Raw genomic sequence first — 25723 nt, forward strand, 5'->3', positions numbered from 1 at the left:
GAGTTATCTATTTCTATTTAAAAGAAAACAGATGTTAAGGCTGGTCATTAATATCAATCTGAGCCAATTCAGGAATGGATGTTATATGGCACTCTGAGACTAAAATCATCCAAATGCTAAGGGGTGCACTCCGAGGAGCTTAGTTATCAAGCTAGAATTGCAAGATTGCTTACACAGTGATCACAAAATGTAACCTGCGCCACAGCGGTTTTGGGAGAATTCTTCTACCTCACTTCTCAAATATGGGCCGGTGTCACTTTGGACGATAGGGATTCTTTTTTAAAAATTCTTTATTTACTTGTTTGTAATCAAAACAAAATTGATTTTTACAAGAAAATCATTTTTTTTTAGAGGGATTCAATTGATCAGTTAACAGGACAACATGATTTGCATGTAATGTAATGTCTGCCATTTACTCTTGGAGTATGGTTCTGGGAGAGAAAGGGGATGGGATGTGTGGTTAGTGTGGCGAGAGGTAGAGGAAAGTCGTAGGAGTGTTGCTCGGTGCAGGCCAGAAATACCTGAATCCTGTATGCTGGTTTGTTTCTAGGTGGCTGTCTATCCAGAGGGCAGAGTTTAAGATCAAGTAGCTGCCAGTGGGAGATACCTCTCATCTGTATAGCCCTCGTTTGATTCCTCACTCTCTTTATCCCTTTCTCTTCCGATGCGGGCAGCGTGCAGTTCCCAACCTTTCATTCTGCAGTTTCTACACTTGTTCTCAGTTTCTTCACACTTTTGGGATCTCTATTCAACACTTCCTGCCTCTTTCTCTCCACTTCTGCAACCTTTTTGGATGTCACGGTCACTATTATTCGAATCTCTCTTCTCTCTGTCACACCCTTCAACCCTTGGGCACTAGTGGCACGAGTCTTCAAGTTTGTTCTTGCTCTCCCACCTTCTTCACATTACCACATCCACAGCTCTGGTGCTGGATAGACTGTGCAAAGAAGGACTAGTACCACGACAGAATGCTGAAAAACATTCCATCATCAATGTAAGAGCGTTAGCCCGGTCTGCAGGCCGCATGACTTCTTCGATCCATTGATCCTATGAAGTGATGATAGCACTGCCAGATTTCACTGGATGGCAGTGATCCTGCCTGTGGACAACCATGTTTTTATGGGGTATGGGGGCAACAGGGCAGATGGCAACAATTTTCGGGAAAGTCATTTTTCAACGATCACCTTAATGGAGTTTAATACCTGTCTACCATTTTGAGCATTTAGCTGACGGAAACTTCAGCACACTAAATGTGCATGGTTCCATTGGCCCACATTATCAGAAAACACAACCCAGGCTTTTACATATATGGAGATGATACCCAGTTTCATCTGAAATGGTATGTGACATTAGAGGCCTGTAATCAGACTGCAAACTGCAGGCTCAAAGTTCAGCACCGGATGCAAACACAGACTGTGCGCCAGTGGTCTTGTTCCTTAGCCTAGTGGACCCCTCTCCACTACCTTTCACTTTGCCCTACCCTCTGGGGCCAACTCCTACACCTACTCAGAAAAGTGTGCAGTCAGGGAGTGATATCTGACATCAACTTTGATGCTCAAGTGAATATGAAAATTAAAATTACATTTGCCACCTTCCAGGCTCAGATGGATCCTACTCTTTCTGCAGCGCCCTACAGCGGTCCTCTCATCACTAGCCAACGCTAACATAATCTAGTCTTGACTTTGAGAAAAGAGCCTGAAAACTCGGAAATGAGTCCACAATGATGCTACTCCTCTCTTGTTCGGCCTCCATATTCATAATCACATAACATTGCCACTGAAGTCCCTTGACTGGTCCCTGATAATAGTAATAGCTCAAATCAAAAATCCATCCATGGTCCCACCACTGAATAGCTCTCCAGGCCTTTGCAGCCATATCAACGTTACATACTTATGAGATTGGCAAACCTAAACCTGCCAGTACCATCTGCAAAGAAATTGGAGGTAGAACGTTTCATGTTCTTGAATCCAGTCTCTAGAACACTTTCCCTGACCTACCTGCAAGCTGAGACTAACTTCCCCGAATTCCAGAGAGGCGCGAGTATTCTCTTTCACAAAGCATATGGTGACAATATTGCAAAACGACAAAAAAGTCCATTCATACCCATCTTTTTCTCTTCTCCGTTGCTCCTAACTAGTCAGATGCCTAATAACTGCCTCCACATCAGGTGTGTAGGAGTTGGTACCCTGTTGGGATGGTTCGTATTACGATTGCGCAGCCGTTTGGAGGTATGATTTAAGGACCTACTATGCAGCTCACTGTTGCAAAAGGCTAAGTTTTACTGCCTAGTTGGATGCATGGCCAAGTTGAATGAAGCTGTTCCACCATCATCTACATATCCCACCTTCTCCTCTGAAACTGCTAGTAGGTTGCATGGAGCTCCATCCAAATCTAAATAAATAAAAAAGAATAATACTACTACTACTAATAATAATAATAATAATAACAACACTGTCATTGCAAAAACAAGATATCTTAAATCAGTTAGCTGTATGGCACACCCAAAATATAATGTGAAAGGCAAAGGTTGGCCAGATTTATTTGAAGAGTGGAATCTAGTAATGTTGAACAAACGTGACGAGGGCTATGTACCTGGAAGTAGTATATGGTTCAATGGCCTGAAGTCTGCTACATTGGATTACGCATATGCAAGATCATCTTTTCAAGAGTGGGTAAGATCATTCATGATTGTAAAGACTGATTACAGTGATTACACTATGCTTAATCTGATGGTTGATATTAAGATGGAGCAGGCCGAGAAAGATAGACTAGGAGATGTGGACGTGAACCGACGGGGGAATAGAGTAAAATGGACTGATACGAATATCTGTAGATTTAGTCGTAGACTTGCTCAGGAACTTGAGAGTTTGCTGTATCAATTGCAATTTATATCTAGCGATGAAATACTAGTTGGATCACAGGTCTCTTGGATTAAAATGGATTCACAGGTAGTAATCATAAAGTAATTAGTGACAGACAAACTACAGTGACCTATGATGCTGAGATATGATTGGAAAAGAGATGCTTACGCCAGGAAAATAGGTATATCAAAATGTCCTATAAAAACATTGGGAAAGCGTTGGCTTGATAAAAGTACGTAAAAACCGTTACAATAACTGGGTAAAGAGAACGAGATACGCCATACGAAATGCTCAGTGGCAGTGTGTATTTTCTGCACAATGTAATGGAGGAAATAAGAAGGTTTGGGAAATACTACAAAAGGTTAAAGGTGAACACAATAGTGATGTGCCAAACCCTATAGGTAAGAAAACCTGGACCAAGTATGTTGACGAAAAATACAGAGTTTGGAATAACCAGTATGTTAAATTGGACACCACCATTAAGAGTTATAATAACATGTTGTTGCATTTTGAATTTGAGGAGGTATCAAAATTAAAGTGTTTAAAAAACCAAAGTAACCAGGCCCGGAAAGTCTTGCAAATGCTGTATTATTAAAGGAGCCGTGTTTCTAGGCGGATGTCCTAACTGTGCTATATAACAAGATCATTCAGGACGGATTGATACCAAAGTGCTGGAAGATAGCCTTATTGCCATCAGGACATAAAAAGAATGATAGAGAAGACCCCAGAAATGATAGGTTGTTATCTATGTTAGATGTCACAGCAAGGTTTTGGCAAGGTTTATTTTAAAATAATTGCAAGAATAGTCTGATGGAAATAATGTCCTAAGCATGTTTCAAACAGGATTTCGTAAGGGATACTTCACGACACAAAACAACTTAACACTAAATTCTCTGATCAGGGTGTCACGTGATAAGGATACACCTCTTTTATATATGTCAGTTGTAGATTTCAAGGTCACATTCTATATGGTCAGGAGGGGATTGCTGTGGGAGATACAAAAACAGTGGAATTTAGGCGACGGGCTTCCAGGATTTATCAGACAGTCGCATGAACAAACTAGTGTTAGCGTCAGATTGACCAGTATGGGGACCATCACCAATGATATTTAAACATAAGATGGACTTAAACAAGGGTGTGTACTGGCCCTCATGCTGTTTAATCTTTATTTGGCAGATCTCTCAGGGCGACTGGAAGCAGTGAATTGCTCACCCCCCAGAATTGGCGACTAAATGGTAAGGTGGTTTTCGTATGCCGATGATGTGGTCTTGATAGATCGTACATACATCGTACGCAAGAGGGCGGCTAATAAATTGTGTAACTACGCCAAGGAAAATGGACTGGAATGAAATCTGGGAAAGGCACCGTTCATGGCATTTGGAACCGGAAGAGGTATGTGTAGGATGATGACTTTAGATGTGGGCGTCTTTGAAAGGGAGACCACATACACGTATCTATGGTATATATTAGAAGAGGTTGGAAATAAGATTGAAACACTGGTATCCTGCAAACAGACCAGAGCCAAGACGCTTATGACTATGATACAAATAGTTGTGACCCAAACATGTGGTTTATTTATTTATTTATTTTTTAATTTGTTACACGCCCAGGCCCTGAGGTATAACAGCGTGGTTACAGACATCTTAGTAATTGGTCATACATCTTAGTAATTGGTCATACATTTGAGGAAGGTATACATAGGGTGTTACAAACCGCAGGTCATATAGATTAGTAGGAATAGTAAGAAAAACAGTATTAAGTACAGTATTCACAGGTTAAGCATATAAATGTTACAGTGTTACAAAGGCAAAGGTTTTGCTATGGGCTAGTCTTGGTTGAATAGCCAAGTCTTTAGCAATTTTTTGAAGGTGGGGAAGGAACCCTCTTTTTTGATGTTGATGGGAAGGGAGTTCCAGTGTTTGGGACCTAGAACAAAAAAGCTGCTCCCCCCTGATTTGGTATTATTGAATCGAGGGGTGACTAGGTCTTCGTTGTTATTGGATCTCAGTGATCTAATGTTTTCTCTCTTCTGCAGGGCGTTGTTCAGGTAGATTGGGGCTTTTTTGGCAAGACATTTATGCGCAATGCAGAGGGTTTTGAAAATAATTCTAGCTTTGATGGGTAGCCAGTGGGCATCCTCATAGTCTTAGAGATGTGATCACGCTTTTTTATCCCTAGTGCTGCCCTCAAGGCTTTGTTTTGCATAAGTTGCAATTTGCAAAGGTTAGTATTGGAGATCCCTGGTTATACCCTAAAAGGATTAGTAATGTTTTATAAGCAATCAATAGTTCCTGGAATACTTTATGGTTTGAAAGCTAGTTATATAAAGGATTTAAAATGGATGGACATACTGGAAGCAAACCTGTGGCGACAGATATTAGGTCTAGCACATTGTGTTCCAGTGGAGGCGATCAGACCTGATCTGGAACTCATTACATTGGCTGGTATGCTGCAACTAAGGCGAGGGGATAATATACATTAAGGCGATGAAAAATCCAATATGTTATTTATTAAATCTATTGTGTTAGAAAATGCATCAACAAAGGTACACTCATTGAGGGACTTTAAATTATTGAATTAAAAGGTCTTTGATGAGATTTGATGGACACCTGATTGGACACTAGATTACCATAAACTACTGGCTTTGTATAGGAATGTACTAGAGCTGTGTCACTGTAATAAGAACTATATACATCTCGATACGTTAAAATCAGAGGTTGGTTATTAAGAAATACACAGCTATATCTTATAGTATATATCTCCATCGCTGTATCTTAGATTCATGTCATTGATTAGACTCAATCTGCTGACCATTTAATCTGTGGTAGAGCCGAGATTGGGACAAGTTAGGGATAAGAGGGTACGCACAATGTGTAAATCAGAAAATTAATTGGAGACCAAAATCCATGTGCTATCCTGTTGTTATAAGTTATGGCACATATGCAACTATTATCCTGGGAAATGTGTCCATAATCTGGAATATATTAATAGGAGATACTTTTGGAGCAATGCTTAAAACATTGCCCTACTTAATGTCTGGTAACTGGTGGAGTCCAAACTGGTTGCACAGGATAATGGCTTTGCGATGGCATGATTGTATGATTAGATGATAAACAGAACAAACTGTAGGCATTGGTATGATGACTGCCAGTAGATGAAGATGGTAGAGACAGAAGACCATGTTTGGCGTCAGATTAAGATGGGTGTGAGTAAAATTAACATCATGAATTAAAATACGAGAAGGATCATTTATAAACCTTTAAGGTGAAATTGGATGTATTATATGAATGGAATGATATTAACGCTTTGATAGGATAGAAATTGTATGGTTTAGATATGTATTTATATCAATGAGTAACAGTTTTCTGAATAATTAAATATATTAAGATTTGTATTTTATTTATGATGAATTTTCTGGGGATAGTTTCATTATATGAAAAATAAAAAATAAAAATAATGAACAACGCTGATGGGAACCAACCATGAATACTCACACGTCCACCCTAGAGTGTAGAGAAGCGTAGAATGTAGATATCAGGAGAGGTGTCGGCCAGCGATGACTGAGGGTCTTGGAGTGTAGCTAAGGTTTGAGCATCAGCCTGAGACTTCTTGTGTAGACTCAGATAAGGCTTTGGTCATAGACTGTGTGGTCATAGCTTAGATTACCCAATCAGCATCTACCTCATCACTCAGATGACATTAGCAGCACCGGCTGAGGGCATGGAGTGCGGATGACGTTAGCAGCACCTACTGAGTGCAGTTGTTGTTAGACACGTCCACGTTTAGTGCTAGTATTATATATCCCATCAAGTGACGGAACAGAGAATGAATGGTTATTTGAATCTGAGGCGTGCAGCATAAATACTGATACAGGATTATAAGGGTCAAGAGTGATCAGGAAGGGAAGGTCAGGGGGCCAAGGAGAAGCCCATAGATGCAAATATAGGTGAGTAGTAAGCCACTCAATGGTGGAAGACACGCGCCCCCTGTATGGAGGATGTAGCAGAAGCAATCTCAATTGTATGCCGGATCTGCAGGAATGAAAGAGATTCCCTAACTCACAGAGAGCGCTGAGGAATACACCTTTCCCAGTCTGTAGAACTGTGCATATTGTAGTTGTCCTATCAACCTCCCCTAGGCCCACCACCACCGCCCTCCTGCGACCATGTGGCGCAGAGTGAAGGCCCAAGCGGGCCTTACACCGCCACCCAGCTTTGAAGCCCTGGCCTGTTACTTTGGAGGTGATTATAATTGTTTAAAGGCTGTAAGTACTTGGTGGTATGTTAATACCCTAATGAGGAGCTATGTATCGGGAAATCGCCAACTTGATCTGTTCCCTCAAGTACACAGGATGTCTGGCCCCAATCAGGGGGACCAGGAGGAGTATAGTTGCACCCGGATTCCATGTTAGAAAACAATTAATTTACACTGGGGTAAACCTGTTATTAAATGTAAGAGACAGGCTAGCCATTTTCACAGGCCAATTCAGTTGGACTATGGCTCCTGCCAACAGTTTTTCAAAATGCCATCTTTCTCTTTCAATATCATATGTGCCATTCGTTCTGAGAATAATCTAATGAAAGCACTTGAAAGTGATTGATTAATGTCAACATTACCAAAAAACAGACCAACTGCAAACGTGGGCACTATATACATCTCTCACCGGATTGAATACTCACACAAGATCAAAACTTTATTTACGTTGAATTGGGGCGCATCGCCCGCTTCTCCCTTATTCACTAATGATGGGCTGGCCCACATCAGAGAGCACCCCCAAAGCTCGAGCCTCCTTTTCACATATTTGCAAAGCTGTGCTAGACCCCAAGAAGAGGACTCACCTGCAGCCAACCTGCAGCCCCTGTTGGCCCGGTTAGCGTTGGAGTGCTGTCCCTCCATGGCAGAGTACTGGTCTTGCTCCCACATCTCGGCCTCGGATTCGGTGGTCCTGGAGCCCGCGTCTGAGACATCCCCTTCGTCCCCCTCTGTGCTGTTCCGGTATGGCCGGCGGTGCCAGTTCTGAATGGCTTGCCGCCGGAGACCCGAACTTCGGACATTGCCAGCTCTCTCACAACTACTACTGTCTGTGCCGCGGTTCTGACCTTGGTAGTGGTCGCGCTCTGAGGTGTCGTCCGCTGCGTTTTGCTCTCCGCCGTCGCTGTCATAGCAACCAGAACTCTGGGACAAGGTTTTCACTCTGCTGGAGGCCCTTGATGAAAAAAAGAGAACAGGTCATCAAATCAGCATGATTTTAATTCTGACTTCTGTGAGTCTTCAACATGGATGGCTTCCACTTAATGATAGTGGTGGACTGGGTAATGCTGATAAGTCAAATATACAGACATTTCTGCATCTGGGTTAATCACTAATAAGCAGGGCTTTCCCACCTCATATACCCTTGGTGAGCAGGGATCAAATACATTTACCCAAAAAGTAGAGCCATCCAACATTTGCTTCACTCATTTTCAGTTCAGAGATTGTATTTTTATTCATTTTTTCTATTTTTTATTTTGCTAACATTTTTATGTATTAATATATAATGTGTTTCAGTTCATTCGAAATGTTCACAGAAATAAAAACCCATATTATCTTCACAATTACCACAAAATTAATATTAAAACATTCACTATTGCAAACACATACATTTGCTTCCAAAATGTTCACTTTCGAATTGTACTTATATTGCGCACACATGAACAAATTCAGAGACTATATTTGTATCTATTTTTTCTATTTTTATAGTGCAAAAATATACTTTTGCTTTCAAAACGTACAGTTTAGAGACTGTGCTTCATTTTTATTTTTATTTTGTGTGTAAAGCACACAGGGACAAACAAGCAGCAATGCCTGAACGACAAGCGCTTCATAATAAAACAAGCAGTTTTTTAAAAATGTTTTTATTGTGTTTCGGTTTAATACAATAAAACATTTCACAATTATTTTTTATAAACATTCCAGAAAAAATTTGACTAAACATAGAGGACATTCCATATCATATCTATGACATGAAGATATCAATACTACTAAAATTACAAGTAAACAAAGAAGTCAATTAAATAAGTTAATCCACTAAACAAGCGAATATTTCCTTTAAAAACTGACATAATTTTAAAATCAACGACAACCTGTTTCCATGTAAAAGACTATACCGTAAACTATCATCTCCCCCATCATAATTCTTAATCGCTGCATCTGTAAAGTGCTGATATTGTGCAGTATTAAGAGCAGGAGAATAAATTACAATGGGCATCATTACAAATTGGGCAGTATTGCAGCGGTAAATCCTCCGGAAAACTGTCCAACTGAATTCCTGTTACCGCCACTTGGTCCAGAAGAATTACTGTCAGATTACAAGTGGTGGTGGCAGTGTAAATCCCTATTTTATTTTTTTAAACATGTTTATTTTTGATCGACACACCAGAGAAAAGTAAATTACAACATACTCTTTCATGACAATCTGTGTAGCTCATTGATCATTTCCTCCCCTACCAACCCCATTCCCGTCCCCCCTCAGTTAACGTCCAAATCTTGTTCTTCTGTCCGTTGTATCATCTCCGGGCTCCCAGCCGTAGGAGCGTTTGCTACCGCTCGTGCTTAAATGTTAGTGCTGGATAGCTCTGGTCATAGTCTATTACTGGGGACCAAATGTTCGTGAAGCGGTGAAGGAGGGCTCTGTTTGTCACCGTCATCTTTTCTGCGACAAAAATGTCCCAGAGTTTCAGCCACCATAGGATCATCAGGGGTCCCTCCGGCGATTTCCAGGTTCGTGCCACCGTGATTTTAGCGGCCAGGAGGAGGGGAGTAAGGAGGGTGGCTCTTCTACCCAACCTTGGGTATATGCCTGGGAGCGGGGCTCCTAATAGAATTGATTCTGGCTCCAAGGGCAGCTTTATCCCAGTTATGCCTGCTATGGTGGCAATGCATTGGGCCCAGAAGTTTGCAACCACTGGGCAAGACCACCACATAGGATGAACGATCCCTGTAGGCCGCATCGACGCCAGCATCGAGGGTCCAAGGCTTGGTTGAAATGATATAGTCTAAGTGGCGGGTAGTACCATCTTAGAATTAGTTTATGGGCACACTCATGATTAGTAATGCAGAAAGAGGAGGCCTGCGTGTGAGACCAAATGTCTGACCGGACCTGGTCTTCTATTGTGTGTCCTAGGTCTGTTTCCCATTGGTTCATGTAGGTTGCTCTAGAGACGAGGAGATTTGTCTGCAACAGCTTGTACATCGCTGAGATTCGCCCTCGGTGTGGGGGATCTGCAATTGTCAGCTCTGTAGGGTCTAGATCTCGGGTCGCTGCCTCGCGTGTTGTTGGATGGGAACACCAATGCCTTAGTTGCATATATTTGAATCTGTCTGTTTCCGCCAGGTCAAAGGTGTTTTTGCATTGTTCAAAGGTGAGTGGCGGATTCCCCTCAAAAAGCTGGCTTAGGGAGCTGAGGCCGCCGGCGATCCAGTTCTTAAAGTTCACTAGGTGGGTTCCTGGGGAGAACGCTGGGTTATGAAATACCGGAGAAGCTGGGCCTAGGCCTCTGGGGATTCCCCTCTGTTTACGTGTCCATTCCCAGGCTTTTTCAGTCAGCTTAGTGGAAGAGAGGATGGTCGGCCACGTTCTTCGGAGGACGGGGGAAAGATGCAGGTGGAAGCAGAGGGGGAGGGGTAAGCGGGATTGTTCAATCTCGACCCATCTAGGTCTGTTCGAAATTATCGTCCAGCCCACAGTGTGAGCGGGCTGGGCCGCGATCTGGTATTTCTGGAGGTCTGGGACTCCTAGGCCTCCTAAGTTCGGACTGCTCAGCATCGTCCTGAGCGGGATCCTTGACTTTTTACCTTTCCATTTGAAGCTTAGTACCTTCCTCTGGAGGCGCAATAGTGGGGACCGGGGTATCAAAACTGGAATGGCCGAACAGGTGTAAAGCAGCCGTGGAAGGAGGTTCATTTTACATGCCGCTATACGGCCCAATAGTGAGATCTCCTGTGAGAGCCAGTGAGTGAGGTCTTCCTCCAAGGTCTTGAATAGTGGCTGAAAATTTGCATGGTAGGTATCCTCCGGTCGGTCTGTGATCTGTACTCCTAGGTAGGGGATGGACTTTTCACTGAGTTGGATCGGGCAGAGGGCTCTGAAAGAATCCTTATCTTCCTGCTCCAGTCTCACCCACAGAGCCGATTATTTTGCGAAGTTTATCGCGAATCCTGAAACTTTACCAAAGCGATGAATTTCTGCCAGGGAGGACCTCAGCGATTGGGTGGTGTCCGATATGGTTAATAACACATCATCCGCATATAGTGCTATTTTATGTTGAGTGGGGCCTACTTGGAGGCCTTTGATTCTGGGGTTCAGTCGGATCCTTTGGGCCAGTGGCTCCATGACCAGGGCAAAGAGCAGGGGAGACAAGGGACATCCTTGTCTGGTGCTGCATGATAAAGGGATCGGGTTAGATAGGAAGCTGTTAACGCAGAGCAAGGTCTTCGGTGATTGGTAGTTCGCCAAGACGAGTATCTGAAATGTGGGTCCAAAGTGAAAGCACTCTAGGGTGAATCGGAGGAAAGACCAATCTACTTTGTCAAAGGCTTTAGTCGCATCTAAAGCTAGCACAGCCAATTTACGTGCATCTCGCTGACTGACTTCGACCAGGTTTAGGACCCTGCGGACGTTGTCTGCAGCGGATCTATTCAGTACGAATCCTGTCTGGTCTGGGTCGATAATGTCCAGGAGCACCCTCGCTAATCGGTTAGCCAAGACCTTTAAGTAAATGTTAGCGTCCAGGTTTAGTAGGGAGATAGGTCTATATGCCGTGATGTCTCTGGGGTCTTTTCCCAGCTTCAGGGTGAGAACCGTGATCGATTCCTGCATTGATGGGGTAATTGACCCCGAGGTAGCGAAAGAGTTAAAGAGCGATGTCAGGGGGGTCACCAGCTGTGAGAGAAAGACTTTGTAAAAGCGGGTCGAGAATCCATCTGGACCCGGGGCCCTTGGTTTGAGAATCTTGATGACTTTGTCGACCTCTTCGCTCGTGATCGGGGTCTCCATCTCGTCTCGCACTGTAGGGGCGATCCGGGGAAGCGCTGTATCTCGCAGGTAAGAGAGCTGCTCTTTGGGCGATCTCGGGGAAGCTGTCATTGTGTCTGTGAGGTAAGCTACTGCGATGTGTTGCTTGTCTCCCTCTGCAAACTGGACTCTGCCCTGGGAATCAAGGAGGGCTAGGATGGAATTTCTAAATCCCTATTTTTGTATGAGTCCATAGGACTCTATGGGGCTTTTATGGGTGAATTACTGGGTGTTAATTCTGCTGCGGTAATTCTGCTGATTTAGCCAATTTTTCAGCAGAGATTTGGAGGATTCACCCCCAGCACGCTAATGGAGGTAAATCCTCCACTCCAGGGCCATACTCTTAATATGGCAGAGCGAGAACATTGGCGGTAATTTCATTACCGCCAATTTTTTACTGCTCTGCCATACTTGTAATGAGGCCCAACATGTTTATCAACTTAATTCTTGACTCTTGTTTACATCCTCTACATATTGTACTTTGTCTCGGGATATCCATCTAGTACCCAAAAGTTCCATAGTTGGTAGCAAATTAAGTTTACATTTTAGGTAAAGGTATCTCCTTTCCTGACAAGGAAATTGCAGGAGGTATTTTGGTAAGAAACCCCTTTCTCTCAGGATTTAAACATATTCAACATAATGTGGATAATTTAGCAGTGCATTGATTGTGGTACACCAATCGTATTGCTGTAATTTAAACTTTGCTTCATCTGGACTGGGTACAAGTTCCAATGCATTGCTGCCAGTACCTTCAGCATGTTATTCACACATATGTTTAAGGAGGGGCTTTTATCACAAACCAACACTTTTTTCTTAAATTCAGAATAGTGAGCATGGTCATCCGGATCCATAATTTTGGCCAAGAATCTCATTTTACAACATACTAGTATGCAACCCAAAGAGGAGAGACCCATTTTGTGAAGTACACTTGCATTGGACACTCTTTGGGGTAAACCCAACACCTTTATCAATAAAAGGCCTTAAATTTGGTTCAAAGCATCATCAAGTGAATGCACGATTGTCTCAAGGCCAAACAACCTTCTCCACTACGGCTATTAAGCCTATAGGGAGCCACCGAAGGCGGAAGCAGGCCTCCTACGACCAAGGCCTCTAGAACAAGTCCTCCACCTGTCCTTGCCACTCACCACCAATCCACTGCCAGGGCTGGAGCCCTCGACCCCTCCAGGGCTGCAGGAGCAGTGCCGTGACCGCTGAGCAGCTTCTTTGCTGCAGGATCAGCGCAACGCGTGATCCTCTCCATAGCGCTAGCCAGGACGTGCACTGCAGGATTGTGCCAAACAGTTGCTTCAACTAGCCAAATTGTGCCTTCATAACCCCCTACTGAAAATATTGTGAGGCTGCCCCTCCATTCCCCAAGAGGAGCGGCGCCGAATTCGCCCACATCATAGGAGGGCCGCCGCCCATTGTGATCCTTCTTGTTGACACTGGTTGCCTAGCAACCTGCTCCACTACGGCTATTAAGCCTATAGGGAGCCACTGTAGGCAGAAGCTGGCCTCCTACGACCAAGGCCTCTAGAACAAGGCCTACACCTGTCCGTGCCACTCACCACCAACCTACTGCCAGGGCAGGAGCCCCCCGACCACTCCAGGGCTGCAGGAGCAGCACTGTGACTGCCGACCAGCATCTTCGCTGCAGGATCAGCGTGACCAGTGATCCTCTCCATAGCGCTAGCCAGGACGTGCGCTGCAGGATTGTGCCCAACAGTGGCTTCACCTAGCCAAATTGTGCCTTCATAACCCCCTACTGAAAATAATGTGATGCTGCCCCTCCATTCCCCACGAGGAGCGACGCCGAATTCGCCTGCATCATAAGATGGCCGCTGTCCATTGTGATCCTTCTTGTTGACACTGGGCGTCGAGGTGACCGTCATGCTGCCCGAACGCTCTCCGCTGAAAATAATTAACTGTAAGAGCGCATTGTCTTCTTTCCCTATCAATGCACGAGTAAGCCATTAGTGACAATATTATTCAGAACTAGAACTCACATCAAATGTATGTCCATGCCACACGATCTTTGAGCTTTTGAAACAGCCTATCTATCAAACGTAGCTATGCCGTGCGCACACCCTGTGCTACTTGTACCTATTAACATTGCTGGGTATGATCTGCCGCATCATACACCCCATTAACAATACACGGCACTACTAGACCCCTGAAAATTGATTCACAGCAGAGCGCCTATTCCAAATCTGTCTGCAGAAGTGTCTATTTGCACCGGACCTGCTTACGAGATTCAGCGCATTGCTCACATTGACTTACAACAACCTGCAGTCCCCTAGTAACTGAAGAAGTGGACACCTGTTTTAAACTTAATGACTAAATGTACTGCAGTGTGGATTGCACCACGGGCATGATGAAAAGATGAGCTGCTTCTGACAAAATTGGAGCCATTGACGGTGAAGCTCTTCAGATTTTAACAAGCCGTGCATTAACACTCTTGCCAGTGTCAAAGAACCTGAGAAGCGAGTCTGAAGATGGCTACTGGGAGATTGGTACAAAAGGACTGGTATAGCATGTTGGGTGCCAAGTCTACAGACAGCCTGACAGAACTAAAACAGAAGTATCAGAAACTAGCAATTAAGGATTTGTGACGAGCACGAGTCTACCACGTATTCACAGACCAGATTAAGCTGAGTGATTACACTACTAGCGAAACAAACACTGGCATACAAGTTCACTAGGAAACCAGGCCCTGATGAAGGAATTTATTCCGAAATGCATTGGCCACCCGTATAGGCATCTGCAGGAATAAGAGACCTAAGATCTCGTGAGAGTTAGGAATAAAATACAGCCACACTTGAAAAGAGATTCTTTTTGTTTGTCTTTTTGAAAGATTACGTACCTGAAGTTTAAAGACTTCACTTACTAGTGGCTATAGGAGTGCAGCCCGCACCGCTGGCTTCACGGCCAAGGTCATTGAACACAGTCTCCCACAGTGCCATTCCACGGAGGCACTCCTCACAGCGGGTTTGCATCCTGAATTTAGTAAAAGTAAGTTGATGATCAAGAAGATCAATCTACCAACAACAGGTAGTGCGCACTCACCTTAGAACAATCTAAATGTACTGCATCTGCCACTCTGATGCCAGTGAATGAATACCTTTCTAGACCCATGGTACTGCAGTGCCACGTTGATGTATTTGCCATTTTGCTACCAGAAAATATGTTTACTAGACCCTTTGTACTGCATTTACCACTTTGATGCCAGTGAAAACTTTTACTAGACCTGATTACCTAATGTACTGCATTTGCCACTTTGACGTAAGTGAATACCTTTACTAGACCCACTGTACTGCCACTTTGATGTATTTACCACTTTGATGCCAGTGAATACTCTTACTAGAGCTGATTACCTAATGTACTGCATTTGCCACTTTGACGTAAGTGAATACCTTTACTAGACCCATTGTACTGCCTCTTTGACGTAAGTGAATAGCTTTACTAGACCCATTGTACTGCCATTTTGATGTATTTACCACTTTGATGCCAGTGAATACTCTTACTAGAGCTGATTACCCAATACACTGCATTTGCCACGTTCATGCTAGTGAATACCTTTACCAGACCTGATTACCCAGTGTACTGCATCTGCTACTTTGATGCCAGTGAATACCTGTACTAGACCTATTGTACTGCATCTGCCACTTGATGTACTCGCCACTTTGATGCTAATGAATACCGACATTAGACCGGCTTACTAGATCATTAGATACACTGCACTTGCCTACCTTAATCGGCATCGACCTGTAACTTGCAGCATCTGCTGATACTAGGCAACTTATAATATCTAACCTATCCAGATCAACACACGCCACTAGAACTTACTATCAACATAGCCCTTACAGTCAGAGTAATAAACTACCTAGCTAGCTGATCTCAACCAAGTTTACACATCAGGAAACATGACTATGAGGACTATTCCTCAATTTTTACTAGCAATCATAGTAGCTATCACTATCCAACAAACCACCAGCTGCCTCATGGTAGGCCCACCACCTCTGACCATGGCTTACATCACGACCTCACCTAGCCCACTCGAAGCAAGAAACAATAGACTACGAGCTAGATTACCACACCTCCAAGAACCACAAACTAGCTACCTACCTAATCAGGACCACTACCTCAACAATAACGGCTCAAAATCTAAATCAAACTACTACCCTGACACATCAGCCACCTTGACAACACAGAAATGCACCCTAAATAATATTGCGAAGACCAAATCTAGCCTTCCCAAATGTACAAACGACTGTAACCCGGACAACTTCTCTGATATCAATACAGCATTAATCCCTAGTGGCACACGCATTAGACATAGCAGACCTTATCACCACAAATAACCTTGACATCCTTGTGATTACCGAGTCATGGTTACATGCGTCTGCGGGTCCAACCCTTGCACTCGCAGTCCCAGAAAACTACCAAATTCTTAGAGCGGATAGACTTGACGCTAGAGGAGGCGGAATCGCCATCATTGCTAAAACACAGTTAGCAATTAGACTAGTGCCATCTCCCTCAATCTCATCATGTGAAATTCTCACAGCCAAAGTACCAATATATAACTCTAGTACACTTACAATATACTTAGTATACAGACCTCTGGGTCCCATTTTATCCTTCGAGGATGACATCTCAAGTATCCTTGCTAAAAATACAAAAGAAATCTCACATGTACTCCTACGGAGGGACTTCAACCTAGGTTTTAATGACCCAACAGACAAAGACGCTAAGGCCATCGCCAACATGCTTGTAGAATAAGGTGTCACCGAAAAAGTGACTCTCCCAACCCATACTAAAGGTAGAACCCTTGACTGGGTGGCCAACCTAAATTGTGAGCTATATATCAACTCATTAACCTCATTACCTTGGACAGACCACCATCTGATTGTCTTTACGATGGCAATAAACAAACAGCCTCAAGCTAAATTGGTCATAGCCCCTCCTCAGCTTACCAGGAGCAAAAAAGATATCACAGCTGACAAACTATTGCCTCATATCCTCTCGGCACTGAATTCACTATCGTCTTCCTATGACCCCAACTTATTAGTCAATACCTACAACAACACTATGTCCAAAGCACTAGACTCTATCGCACCCCTCAAAACTACGCAAAAGTAAACAACAAGCGCATCTGAATGCCTGGTTCACCCCTCATTTAAAAACACTCAGGCTACAAAAAAGAAAATTGGAAGCTATATGGCGTCAGACCCCCTATGAAGAAAACAAAACCAATCTGACTAAATTCTCTGATGACTAAAAAAAAGAAATAAGTACTAAGAAAGATTTATACATCTATAGGATTGCGAAAGCCACTTCTAACACGAAGGAGCAATTTACTATCCTACGTGAAATGGAGGCCCCCATCCCTCCAGCCGACAACATTACTAAAGACAAAACCTGGTGTACTAACATACAGCATGCTCTAGTTAATAAAATAGTACTCCGCCAAGAGAAGATAGCTAACAAGAAATCATCTCTACCCAAACAGGATACCTATACTCCTACCCCTGAAACATTGTCTGACAAACTCGATCAATTTAAATTCTCTGAAGTTTCCATCCTCGAGGTGGAGAAAATCATCTCTTCGCTGAAACCATCAAGATAATTGCCCTGCACAATTAATTAAAGACGCAGCCAGAGACCTGGCACCATTTATATCCAAACTCATCAATGCGTCATTCTCAACTAACACCGTCGCAGGTAACTTGAAAGAATCTGGGTGCTACCTTACTTAAAAAACAAACATTAGACCCATCCATTCCTACTAACTATAGGCCAATCACTACGGTGCCGTTCCTTCAAAGATACTTGATAGACTAGCGTACCTTGCGATACAACAATACCTCAGAACTAATCACCTCCTAGGCACCCGTCAATCAGGCTTCCGGCCACAACACAAATTGAGGAATTTACGGACAAAGGTAAAACTGCCATGCTACTCCCCCTTGATTTGTCAGCCGCCTTTGACTTTGTAGACCATGAAGTCCTTTGTAAAGATCTTGACTTGGCGGCTCACTTCTCTAAGGACGCAATAGCATGGGTCCAATCATTCCTCAACAATAGAACTATGCAAGTCTTTTCCCCATCAGAATCAGCAGTCCCAATCCCCATAACGTGTGTTGTCCACAAGGCTCATGTGTCTCGCCAACCATGTACAACATCTTCACAAAGCCGTTGTTTGACAAATTGGACAATGTGGGGTCACTTACACGAACTATGCAGACGACACCCAGATCCTCATACCCCTTTCGGGCAATAACCTCAGCGACACGGCTCTCATGGATAGAATCTACCTCCTCATTAAGCATGGATGGCCACCCATGGTCTCTGCCTGAATGACGACAAGACTGAACCTCTGATTCTAGGAACAAAGGCCAACCTCAAGAAACTTAACAATGATTACTCCTCGTTCAACATTGATCGCAATACCATCAGTGTTGTAGAGGAAGTAAACACTTTAGGTTTCTACCTCGACTCTACTCTATGAACAAACAGGTCAACTCCTTAGCCTCCACATCAGCTTACACATGTAAACTAATCAGGGCCTGCAGGCCATACCTATCCTCATCCAGCTGCATCTCCTTAGGCAATGCCCTCATACTCTCAAGACTGGACTACTGTAATGCACTTTATCTGGGAGCCAACAAGTACATTTTAAACAAAATCCAAACTATTCAGAATAATGCCCTAAGAACGGCACTAAATATCCCAAACAAAGAGCACATATCTGAGCTCAGAAGACAAAACCATTGGTTGACAATGAAGGATAGAATCCTGCTCAAAACAACCTCCCTGACCCACAAATGCCTGAACAATGCTGCCCCCCAATACCTCACTAACCGGATAGTCAGGAAAATGACCAACCACCCGACCAGGACTGCCAACTCATTCTGCCTCAGGGTACCACGCTTCACCTTATCCAAATATTCCCAGTTATGGCAGCCCAAACATGGAACTCACTCCCGCCCTCACTCTGTGCCGATCAAACCTACCCCAGCTTCAGACGTAACATTTAGAAATGGATCAAAACTAACAACGCTCACCTTAGAACCTAACCACAAATATTACCACAGTATCTCTTCTTCTTATCCATTTATGCCAAGACCCTATGTATTTATACCATTGCTTGCACCTTCACCCTTCTCCTGTTACCTACGTATTCTGCTAACTCTGCAAATGTAAACACTCCTAACATTGCTTCCGGGAAAATACTGTAACTGTAAACTGCTGTTATCTATCGCAATCCTTGTAATTGTACATTTTGCTAACGTTGTTCATTGTGATATTATGTGTGGTGTTCTCTGTAACTAAGCCTAAAGCCTACTTGTACTGCTTGCACCCAGTTACCTTTGGGTTTGGTGCGCTACACAAATAAATAAACAAACAAACAAACATACGTTAAAGTAGGCTCCAACTTTGCGTGGTAGAATTTCTTTAGGGGTAAAATTGAAAGTTTACAAAATTATCTATACACCCTCTTTATCTGTGGGAGCAAAGCTTCTGCCTTAGCTCGTATCATAGCTTTATTTGCATTAATTGCTGGAAAGTGGTACAAAATAAAACCCAGATATTTTAAAGATTTAACCGTCTCAAATTTCTGATCACCCACTGTCCAGGATAGGTGTTTTGGAGCCCTTCTATTGGGGAATATCAGAACCTTAGATTTTGTTCCATTCATTAAAAGATGACTTGCCTCCACAAAGTAAGAAAAAAAGCATGCCAGTTTTCATTGCAGTCCCAGCCCGGTGGAGTCAAAAAGAAACATGTCATTGGCGGATGCCAACTAAGGTAACCCATAGATATTTAAAAGTAAAGGGGCAAGTATACAGCCCTGCCTTACTCCCTGGGTTGTATCAATCGCCCTTGTGACATGCCCCTCCGCGGATAAACACACTCCTATTTTAGTATGTGAATAGAGTATTATCATCAATTCCTCGGACAGACCCCAATGGTGAATTTTCCACCATGATCTCGGTTAATCTATGCAGTCAAATGCATTAGGCAGATCAATGCTCGCATGTAGATCAATGACTACAAGTTGGAGAAAGGCAGCACATCTAAGTCCATTGACCATAAATCATCTTGACGACTCCACAGTACCCTTGCCACAATAGTAGAGTGAAGATGAGCTAGAATACGATCACTCCCTTCATCTGGTATTTCTACCCAATATAGTTCCTTCGAATCTATTAATCTCAGCGTAGGTATGGACGAGAATATTTGCAACAATACTGAGAGATGGAAGACTACCCGTTCTCATATTCTCAAAAGCAATAGTTTTCTCATCCATTGAACTCTGAGGCTGTATAACAGTTTTAGTCATTAGTGGATGGTCCAAACAGTTACTATTTGAAGCCGTGGTCACAGAGTTAAATAGATTTCTATCACCTGTATTCTTTATCATCATTATGGCCAAAAATGACTCCATTTGATGAGGATCTAATTGAGGAGTAGTAACTTGATCCACCACAGGCATTGCTTCCTCTAAGCTCTCTATTAATGGACATTCCTCTGAATTCTCTGCCTTTATGGGTTGTTCATTAATATCCTCATTAAAATCAAAATTAGTTAATTGGGAGATACTGGTAAGGCAGAAGATGTATTTGCAAGGGAAGTGTTGAGTTTTCCCTAAGTGAGTTTAGCCGTTTTTTCAGTTTTTTGTGTGCTTTTTTCTTCAAAGGGGAAACTACACCATGATCCCCAACTCTGACCTATTACTTCGCAGCTATCCTGCTCCTTTTGACTATTAGACCAATTAAGACCAATTAAGTTGGCCTACATTATATTTCTCATTTAAGCCTATGGTCTCTTGTATTGTTGATTGTGATCTTAAAAGGTTTCTGGAGGAGGTCCTAGATTTTGCCAGATTTATTTTTGTTGTTGCTTGTGTTTGCTGTGGATTCTTACTCTGCTGTCTTGCCTTCCTCGATGGGGACTCCAGCATAATAGCAGAGTTGTGGATCTGAACAGATTGTAACCCCAGATCCTGTGGGGAATCCACTTAAACAAACAGGTCGGGAGATGCACTTAACCTACCCGCTATCTGAATCTGGTCATCCATCTGCGGATCTGAGGTGGTCTGTACATTCTGGGTCTCATGATTACCAGGCAAGGACTCATCTAGGTTGAAGTGTCATTGTTAACTCTTTTACGTCGTTTGGGCCCTTGATCAAGTTTATTTGTTATTATATTGAGCTGTCTAGCATTATCCTGTACCGTTTCTTTAATATTGTCATAAAGCCTAAAAACGACTGTAGGACTAAATTATGAGCAGAAATTGACATAAAACCCAGTGGCCCTCATTACGACCCTGGCGGAGGTCCATGGTGCAATTTGCACCATGGACCATGGCGCAGAGCTGCCAACTCCGCCATGGGGGTTGGCGGACTTACCGCCCCATTCCGACCTTGGCGGGGCGGTTAGTCCCCAATCCCCATTTACCCTTCCCCATTCCCATTTTTGCCCCATAGGGTATAATGGGAGTGGGGAAGGCGTTAATTACGCCACCGTAGATTACGGTGGCGTAATTAACAAGAGGTCCCGTAGCGCCATGGATTTTTCCGCCCGGAAAATCCGGGCGGAAAAATCACCATGGCGCTACGGAAAGTCTTAATCTGGCGGAGAGGTACGCCATGCATTACGCTGGCGTATACCCCTCTCCGCCAGGGTCGTAATGAGGGCCAGTGTCTCAATAGTTACATTTTGAAAGTTCTGTGAGCTATCACCTTCATTATTAACATCACAAGGGTCTAGGACACCGACCTGGTGTCCTACAATCGGGAGTTGTAAAGGGGTTTTATAAGCCTTATTTAGTATTATATTTAAGTCTTCTCCATCAAGGCCCAAGACAGCCATATTTGAATTGTTCAAGGTACAAACCTCATCATATGCTTGGCACATCCTAATAAAGGATTCAGCCAAAATAACAGATTCCCCAAGCGTTGGTTCAGCGGGCGTCACCTGTCGCTGTGCGACATCGGGAGGACCTAGATCTATAATGTTAGCATAATAGGGCTCCACTGATGGTTCACTGCATGGCAACACCTCTAGGTTGTCTAGTAAATATGATGGACTATCAGGGTCCAATTCCACGGATTGCTCTGATGCCAATAGAAGACTAGCTGAGCCCTTTCTCATGGATCACGACTTCAACATCCGTTACGTGGCTCCTTACATTATACATGGTATGTTTTAAATCCTCAGTCCGATGCAATCACAAGCTACACCATACAGGGTTGAGTCAAAGCAATCCGGCCTGGAGCACCGCTCTTAGCTCAACCAAGAGTCACCAATCAAGCTGGCTTCCTCCAGGCTTACCCCGCAAACCACACTTTGGCCCGTACTTCCACCTAGCTAATATGGTGCAAAGGGCAGCTTAAAGGGCAAACAGCCCTGCAGTCACTGTCCTCACCAAATCTCAACCACTGGGGACAGCCCGTAGTGAACAAATGCAGCAATGATTACGTACAAGGGGTATGCAAGGGGTATGCAAAGTGTATATAAAGGGTATGCAAAAAGGAGTTCTTCCATTCATATACTCGAGAAGGAAAGAATATCTCATAGTGGGGAACCTATGCAAACCTCTTAACAATACTGCATATACAGCATAGACTCTGCGGTACTTACCGCTGATTGTTACAGAAGCTCACAGCCCTTGAAGCAGGATTCTCTACCTCCCACCAGCCACCAGCAAGGTAGAAAATAAGAAACAAGATGCCCTGAATGGGCAGAAGAAAGCCACTGGAGCACCTGAACACCTGGTCACCTGAAACCGAGGATAAACATCCTCTGACACCTCAAGACTGCACAGACAGCTGAGACTAGTGATCAGAGGAAAGGACCATAGATCGAACAAACACCAGCATCAAGCCAAACTGAACACGCTCTTTCAGCCGCTTCTGACACTACCAGAAGAACTATCAGACAGCCAGTTTTGAAAGACTATCGATGATACACAAAGTTAATGAAAAAAGGCCGTCCATTTCTAACAACAGTACACCCTACAACAACAGCTATTACTCACAGGGTGGCAACGGTTTGAAGGCAAGGGAGAACATTCTTGCATGGCTACATGACAGTCCCAAAAACTTGTTTTTTTAGGACTTGTCACATTTTGGTTTTCCCAAATAACTTGGAGACCACAGGTTGGTTTCCTGAAAAGATCCTAGAGACCAGAGGCTGTTGGAATGGGCATAGTCGTTATACAGTCTTTCATTGAAATAATTTCTATTGAATCATTATCCATCGAAATTCATTCATTTTAATGCTTCTCCAGCACAAAGCCTATTCTTTGAATGAATTTCGATGGATTTACAATTCAAACATTGCTTTAAAATAGATGTATGGATGTTTGGGTTGGAAATTCAATGGGTTGAGGAAAGTGTTAATTTTCGAAAATGGGGGTTGGTTTGGGGGGAACGCTGCGGGTTGGGGGGATTAAGGGGTACCCCCAATAAACAATAAACACCACAAGTTAGAGAAAGCTGTCCAGTGCTGAAATACTTTATAGATGTCAGCATTGGACAGCTCCCTTTGACTTGTGTAGTGTGCACTTTCATTTTCATTTTCTAGCACTGAAGACATTTATATTGTATTTGGTGGTTGGGGGGGTACCCCCCATTAAAAAATAAAATAAAAGTCCACACTACATAAGTTAGAGGGAGCTGTCCAGTGCTGAAATACATTGCAACTTTATTGAATAGATTTCAGCACTGGAGAGCTCCCTTTAACGTTATAACGTTATGCATGTTTCATCAACTTTCCATGCAAAAAATGTAAAGTGTTTATATAACAAAACCCTATTCAATGAAAGGGTTTCGAAGCATAAACACTTTTCACTTTATGTATGGCAATTCAATGAAACATCTTTCAATGGAAAAGATTTGATGGAACGAACCCTCGATGGAAAAACCTCGATGGAAAGAGAAGTAACTGTTGTCAGGTTTAGCTACTCCTGATATCAGTCGATCTCGCGCATGCAACATCTCCACTTCCTATGGCTGAAATAGATGGGATTGGTGTTCATCATAGTCTCTGGGATAATAAATTCAGAGAATGCACTCTGTACTCTCTAGAGTGATCCGAGCATGGCATTCTCCTGCCAATTATTGCAGCAATACAATTAACCCAGTGCTCCAAGTTTTTTCTACCTTGCCAAATCGTATCGGATATTGCCTGGTCTTCGTAATTGGAATTGCTACTCACAGGGAGGTGAAGTGGGTTGCAGACCCCCTCTGCACACTGCCAAAGCATACATTTTGTGGTTCCCCCAGTGCAGAAGCTCAGGAGCTAGCCACCACTGGCCTCAAGTAGCAGCTCTCTTCGTAGCTGGATCCACCTAAAACGTCTACAAAGAGCCCACAATACTGGAGCTAACTCCTCTGAAGACTGACACAATAGGACTACATCACCCTGGGTGTAGGGAAACGCTGCTGGGTCCCGACCAACTGCAGGATCCAACACAAACCCCTCTGTTTCACTCACCACGCCTTCTACGGCAAGGCCCAGAAGCGACTTAGATGAAATTCACCCACTGCATACCTGTGTAGGTACTAAGGTTTGGGCAAGATCTGCCAATGGACGGTTATCGAACACAGATACCCTTTCAGTCCTCAACTTTGGTTTTTAGGCTTAGTCATCTCGTATTCAGATTAACCTCCCTCTCTTGTCTCCTTGTGTCTTCATGATTGGTCGCTCTGTTCTGCCACTCAATAACATTTTTGTGTTGGTACCGGTACTGCTCTTGGTTTGTTTTCTGCTTTTTTCTGCTCTTAAATTGTGTACACTCTCTCTTTCATTTCTCCTTTTCTGCTTATCGCTGCTTTACTATTTCTCTCAGGGCTCGCCTTCTTCATATTACTTTCTCTGATAAAATTCCCCAGGTCTGAAATGTATCTTCCCAACATTTGATGCATAATTTTACCAAATATTATATAATCTACGCAGTGTTCTATAAATTACTAGCAAAAAGTACCCGTTCTCTGAACGGGTTCTGTGGACAGACATGACAACACTTTCATCAATTGATGAAAATCACTGATCCTGTAGGTGGCTTTTCCCATTCGCTTATCGCTTGATGTGCTTTGCACTCTGAAGTAAACTGCACTGAGAATGGCGACTTGTGGCTGGCTGACATACCCCGGAGCAGACTTTGGGGGGAGGCGACAGTTGGTGTACTGTGGCATACTGGGATCTTATGTGCTCTCCTCCCTTACCTGTTACCTCACCCTGGCATGGTGCAGTTTGTTACGGTACATTGAGGTGCAAATATCTCAAGAACCGTGCATTCTAAGGCCTTGAAACGTGGTTTTTGAGGTCCTGTTTTATTCCTCGTGCTGAGGCCGGTCCTTTTACGACCACATTGATGTTTTGCCAATTTCAGGCAACCGTTTCATGTGTGAAGGTGCTGAAATCCATGGAAAGGGGTGTGGTGTTCAAATATCACGCAGCCAGTAATGTCTGGAAGGTCCTAACCGGTAACTATGCTAAATTTTATTCAGATTGGTGAATCGTTGTGGAATTGTATAAGGAACAACGCTTCACCAAGTCACAAACCCACAAACACATTTTTACTTTTGCTGAAATCCAGGGAAAGGGGAGTGGGGTCCAGATATCATGTAGCCAGTATTGTCCAGATGGTCCTAACAGGCAACTATGCAAAAGTGGTGCAGATTGATGAAATGGTGTGGAATTGTACAAGCAACAACGATTTGCCAAGCCACAAACCCACACACACATTTTGACTTTTGTTGAAATCTGGGGCGAGGGGTGGGGTGTCCAAATGTTATGT

General features: G+C 43.4%; 1 protein-coding gene across 3 annotated transcripts in view; it reads right to left on the reverse strand.

Moving 5' to 3' along the window:
* FBXO41 (F-box protein 41) overlaps positions 1-25723 on the reverse strand; it is a 785122-nt gene that overhangs the window by 184834 nt on the left and 574565 nt on the right. For 2 of the 3 annotated variants that reach the window (XM_069632312.1, XM_069632311.1), the window contains exon 5: positions 7700-8067. In XM_069632312.1, the coding sequence (XP_069488413.1) occupies positions 7700-8067 (368 nt within the window). The remainder of the gene's footprint in view (positions 1-7699; positions 8068-25723) is intronic. The other variant, XM_069632313.1, reaches the window with a different exon arrangement.

Source organism: Ambystoma mexicanum, chromosome 6q, assembly GCF_040938575.1.
Source record: "Ambystoma mexicanum isolate Mex_15411 chromosome 6q, UKY_AmexF1_1, whole genome shotgun sequence".
NCBI lineage: Eukaryota > Metazoa > Chordata > Amphibia > Caudata > Ambystomatidae > Ambystoma > Ambystoma mexicanum.